Here is a 6,000-nt window from a genome sequence, read left to right on the forward strand (position 1 = left end):
GTTTCGTAAAAGTGGGGTGTGGATAATCAGTTGGCCAGCTTCCCCAGTGTCTGCCATCTCAGCAGAATATTAACCCAGTCTGTTCCTTCTCCAGCAGGGTTTGGTCCTATAGCATTTACAAACTGCAGGACGGAAGCTGAGCTCCTGCAGAAATTAAAACTTCCTGTACAGTTGTGGAGCTGGCTGGGGGAGGAGGTGGTGTAAGACTGAGTCTCTAAGGAGCCAAACCACTTTGGTGAAGCCTGCAGGCTACCCTAAATCAGGGAAACAGAGCTTCAGGTTAGGGGACTTGGGGCTTGAGCCTGCAAGTTGCTGAGCGCTCTGCACCCAGTCCAACAAAGCACTCAATCGCTCACTTAACTTTAAGCCCATGAGTAGTCCCATTGACTTGTTGTATTTTATAAATGCAGAAACTCATGTCCTAGAATGCTGCATTATATTAGGTACTCCCCCCTGCCCCCTCCCCCCCAGTAATTTAAGGCAATTACAGCTTACAAGACATCTGCCAAATGTTATGTTATGGCAAACAAATCTTCAAAGGAGAAATGGGAAGATGCTTTCTAACATGTTCATGGTTGAGATGGGTGGGTGCAAAGGTGAAAACCTGAATTTATTGTTAAGAAATTTTACCTCTATTTATATGGTGTAAATTAGATGACTATCTTAGAAGAAAAAAATAATCACCATCATAGATTCTTAATGTGATCAGTGACCGTATAAATTTAAGAACAACATTTTATGATCCCAATTTCCTGTTTATGATAAACTGCTTGGGGATGATTGTGTTTTTGTAGCCTACACAAGTCTGTATAGAGAGTGGTGGGATTGTATTTTATTCATGCCATCTTTAATAAATGGTCTATAATCTTTGTGTTTCACAGGGAATGTTCAATTCTCCATTGGAAGTGGCTAAATTTGAAGGGGCGGCCATTCGCACTGTGAGTGGTATTCGAGGACAGATCAAAAAGGCTCTTAGAAAACCTGAAGGAGCGTTCAGGGCAACATTCGAAGACAAGCTGCTGATGAGTGGTGAGTAGCACTCCCCAAATAAGAGATCATCATCCCATGCCTTTCCTCCTCCTTCCCCAAGTATGGAAGCACCGTTTGTATTCTTGACTCTCTAATAACCTAAATGTGAATTCAGAGAGAACAGAATCTTTTGATTATTTATTACGTGTTGATGAATGTGTGTGTGACAAAGAGTTGGGAAAAAAATCACTGTTTGGTTCTTTTCAATGATGCTATTACTGAGAATAATAGGAAATACAGATGAAGGTCTATTAGTGACCTATTTCTGCCCTCAGTGTTAGTTTGTTTTGTAAACTATATTCTGGAGAACTTAGAACTCCGTTTGCCTAGAGAACTCAAGCATATGCTGTATATAGCGGTGTGAGTGCTAGAAAGGGATTTTTATTATGAATCAGGGGAGAGTTGATAGCCCTGAATCAGAAGCTTTTCTCTCGTCTGATTTGTGATTACAAAGCAGATGTTTAATTTTTTAGTGATCTGCTGGGGATTCCCTACTTGACTGAAGTTGGATGATATGTGCATCAGGTCACTGTGCCCTATGCTCTGTTCTCATATGATTGTAGTTACACCATATTGAATTTGTGCTAGTGGAAAATTATAGCAGCATATAGTTTGGCTTTGAAAAACATGTAGAGGGAAGACTAATTTGGACATGCTGCTGTTGATAGGCACAGACTATATGTGACCTACTTTGCTGTAGATCATTATATGTTTTTTAATCGTGTAGGAATATCTAGTACAGTGATACTCAACTTGGGACTCTTCAGGAATATGCTTCTCTTTGTGTAACTTGTATGCAGGTTTTGAGGAGTCCAGAGGTATTAATACATGCATTGCTCTGCCTGATGTTCTAAAGACTGAGGATAAGAGGAGTGCTCCTCTTGTAAAATAGAAGTTAATTTAGAGTGTGGGTTGTAATTCAGTTGACTTCCTTATTCAAATGATGTTTATCTGTAGCGTGGATACAGTAAACCACATTGTCAAAAGCTAAGTGATCATGTTCTTTCCTTTCAGATATTGTCTTTATGCGGACTTGGTATCCTGTTTCCATCCCAGCCTTCTATAACCCAGTAACATCCTTGCTGAAGCCAGCAGGTGAGAAAGATACTTGGACAGGAATGAAGACAACTGGCCAACTGAGGCACGAACGGGGCATCAGACTGAAGCAAAACAAAGATTCCCTTTATAAGGTATCTTTTATATTCTTGCAATCTGTGAGTTAAAATATGTGTATGTGACCTCCTCTGTTCCTAAAATCAGTGTAAAATTAAGTGCAATGTACATAAGTGTGTGTTTGTATGTGTACATCTCTTCACTCACAGAATAGTTGTCATGGCCCTTTTTGGGTGGTCTGCAGAGCAAGAACCAAGTTGTGGGGGATCGAGGTGTTGAGTTGGATGGTGGATCAATGAGAATTTACAAAGTGACCCATGAAAAGTTGGAGAACCAGTGGGACATCCAGATAAAATGGCATTGAGGTTGATATAGGCAGACTTCTTAATTACCACAAAGACATTTGTCCTAGATGGCAAAGCTAATATCTATAATCTCGTAAAACCACATCATAAGATTTTTTTGAAGACCCATAAGTGATAAGGGCTTTTGTTTTACATCTCATCCAAAAGATGTAATGAGAGACAGCGTCCCACAGCCTCCCGCAGTGGCAGGGAGTTGTGAGGTATCCCCGCCACCTGAGGCAGCGAGCCATCATGGGCAGTGGGGTACCTCGCAACTCCCCGGCCCCCACGGTAGGGCAGAGGGACCCCAGCTGCTCCCCAACCACCATGGCAGAGGCAGGGGGGCCCTGGAGCTCTGAGCCCCCCCAGGGGTGGCGGGGACCCTGGAGCTCCCACCTACCCCTCAGCTGCCCAGCCCCTTCCCATTTTATCATGGATACTTTTAGTAAAAGTCAGGGACAGGTCACGGGCTTCCATGAATTTTTCTTTATTGCCCATGACCTGTCCATGACTTTTACTAAAAATATCCATGACAAAATCTTAGCCTTAGGTTCACCTGTGTTATACTATGTCTATCATCCCTAGCCAAGGGCAAGAAAGACAGAGAACTAATTTTATTTGCAATGTAAAGTACTGTGCACAGGAAAAGTGTTATAGAAATATGATTCTTATGTGTGTGTGATTTGTTTTTTTAAGCCAATAGTGAGGGAGAAGAAGCATTTCAATAAGCTCCACATTCCTAAAGCACTCCAGAAGGCACTGCCATTTAAGAACAAGCCTAAGAATCATGAGAAGAAAGCGAAGCCTACGAAGGACCAGTGGAGACCAGCGGTTATCAGGGAGCCTCATGAAAAGAAGGTAAATATGTTTTATTGTGAAATTAACACTTCCTGTTTAAGATGGTGTTGCTTGCATCATGTGTGACTCTCAGTTTAATTTTAGGATCACTGAAATGTGCAGCTATTGCCAAAAATTTGTTCCTGGGATTATATCTTGCCTCCAGCCATCATTCCATCTCTGTATATGGTACATACCAGAGCTCTGTGCTGAATTGGTCCTGAGCAGACTACAGAGCAGATAGTTGCTAGGAATTGTTGTAGTAGATCATGTATGGCAAAAGTATGTCTCCCCAATTCTCCTAGTACACCTCTACCTCGATATAACGCTGTCCTCGGGAGCCAAAAAATCTTACTGCGTTATAGGTGAAACCGCGTTATATCGAACTTGCTTTGATCCACCAGAGTGCACAGCCCCGCCCCCTCCCCCCCCCCCCCCCCCCGAGTGCAGCTTTACTGTGTTATATCCGAATTCATGTTATATTGGGTCACGTTATATCGGGGTAGAGGTGTTTGTCCTAGTCCTTGTGTTCTCAAGATGTTTAGGTCAATGGTGTGCAGTTATTGCACCATATGGGAGTTTTAGGTATATAATTGCCTGCTTCTCTTTGCTCTTATGTTTGCCATCCATTAATAGTAAAGAGAGGCTTTGAACACAAATAAAGAAATTGATGCAGGATTTGGGGAAAGGTAGAGGGTTTGTAAGAACGGGAGGATGTAAACTTCAATTTAGCCTTCCTGTAAAGTTAAATAATCTTATAATAATGATGATGCACAACACTTTTCAATAATACCTTCAATACAAGGATCTCAAAATAGCTTCATAAATGATAATTAAGCCTCTTAATGTTCCTATGATTCGGCATGGTAATTATCCCCATTTTACAAAGGTGAAACAGAGTCACAGTGAGAGTAAGTGATTTGCCAATGTCTCTGATTCTGACACTGTTCATTAAATAATATCTTTAACTCATGGTTTCCCAGGGGTTAAATTTGTTCTTTCTTTTGGGAGGCTGTTCTGTGGCTCACCCAAAATGTAACTATTTCTATATTTAACTCTGTTTTCTGTTTCAATCAGATATCAGCCCTACTTACTGCTTTGGGTACCGTGCATAGTTACAAAATAAAGAAGGCCAAATTAAACCATCGTCAGCACCTTAAAGATTACCTCAAAAGGAAGAACAAGGAGGAGGAAGAGAAATTTAAGAGGCAAAAGGAAGCCAAGAAAAAACTCTTTCGAATTATGGGACAGAAGGAGAAAAAGAGGCAGAAGTCAAGCTTGAAGGGATCTGGAGAGAGAGAGAAGTGAGTTTCTGGAGGTCTCATCAGATCTCAAATGGAACTGAAGGATAGTTATCTATGCAGTACCTACAAACATCAAATCAAAAGACAATATCTGAAACCATGCCTTGGAATAAATTGAACTTGCTATTGAGAAGACAAGGGGAAAAAAAATACTAATACGACCTCTTATCATTTGGAAATGCATATAAATAAAAGATGTAAATTATTTTTTGGGGGGTGGGGGGGAATTCATATCTACTGGAGAACTGTCTCCTTTGTATTTCCGTGCAGTTACATCAATACTGCATGCTCTGCAAGCAACCATTAAACTATTTTAATGTTAATTATTGAATGTCATTCATTTATGAATGGACTACCTTGATTTCAATGGACTGCTCCCGGAGTAAGGTGCTACTTAATGTAAATAAGGGTGTCAGAATCTGTCTCTGGGTTGGTAATGCTCAGGCCTGGTCTACACTAGAAAATTAAGTCAGCATAACTACATGGCACGGGTGTGAAAAATCCACACCCTTGAGTGGCATTGTTAAGACAGTATAAGTACCTGTGTAGACAGCACTAGGTTGACAGAAGAATTCTTCCATCGACCTAGCTACCGCCTCTCAGGGAGGTGGACAGGAGAGGTCCTCCCATTGGCATAAGTATTGTCTACTTTGAAGTGCTGCAACGGCGCAGCCGTGCCTCTGTAGCGTTCTAAGTGTAAACAAGCCTTTAATCTTTTCCTAATTCTGCCCTGCAGCAGAGCTACTGTGAAAAGGCAGGAAGCTCACTACTCTACAACAGCCACGTCCTGGAAAGGGCAGGGTGCATTATTTGGCTTTGGTGTTATAGTAAATTCCATGGAAGTAGTCACTTCCCTATATCTGGGTCTTGCATTCCTGAACTTGAGCACTGCAGAAGTATTTCCCATATGCCTTCTGCTGTAGTTCAAAGCCAAGTGTTCAAAAGAAAAAATGATTCACCTGCATCCCGCCCCTGGTCAGTATTTGGGCAGTTCTTCATTGTCCACTTGGACTGTGGCTAGAACCGTGAATGCATACTCCACAACTTGTGTAAGTACTTTGGGACTCTGTCTGCCTGGGAGCAAAAAGGTGTGGATCATCCTTCCCTCCCCTCTCCCCCCCCCCACCCCCCCGCAAGTTAGCATAACTGTTGAAAACACCCTTAATGCACCTTTTATATAAAGCACATTGATATCTATGGATGAAAAGCAATACATAAAAACTAGGTATTTTTTTTATTGAACTGGTGCAAAAGGCTGTTTAGTCTCCCTTTACATCAATACAAACCCCTGGTTTATAATCAATTTAGCTTAAATTAGTTTAAACTACCCTGTGATAAATCATTCTTAAACTGACCTGTGTTTAAAAATAACT

The 6,000-nt window shown here is 41.4% G+C and overlaps 1 protein-coding gene across 5 annotated transcripts in view; it reads left to right on the forward strand.

Annotated features, from left to right (window-relative positions):
• Nucleotides 1-4,950, forward strand: part of BMS1 (BMS1 ribosome biogenesis factor) — a 43,192-nt gene extending 38,242 nt beyond the window's left edge. For all 5 annotated transcript variants that reach the window (XM_065551743.1, XM_008170526.4, XM_042856160.2 and 2 more), the window contains exons 20-23: nucleotides 882-1,029; nucleotides 2,044-2,219; nucleotides 3,183-3,344; nucleotides 4,401-4,950. In XM_065551743.1, coding sequence (XP_065407815.1) covers nucleotides 882-1,029; nucleotides 2,044-2,219; nucleotides 3,183-3,344; nucleotides 4,401-4,631 — 717 coding nt within the window. In that variant the 3' untranslated portion in view covers nucleotides 4,632-4,950. The remainder of the gene's footprint in view (nucleotides 1-881; nucleotides 1,030-2,043; nucleotides 2,220-3,182; nucleotides 3,345-4,400) is intronic.
• The last annotated feature ends 1,050 nt before the right edge of the window (nucleotides 4,951-6,000 follow it).

Source organism: Chrysemys picta, chromosome 7 (genome assembly GCF_011386835.1).
Source record: "Chrysemys picta bellii isolate R12L10 chromosome 7, ASM1138683v2, whole genome shotgun sequence".
NCBI lineage: Eukaryota > Metazoa > Chordata > Testudines > Emydidae > Chrysemys > Chrysemys picta.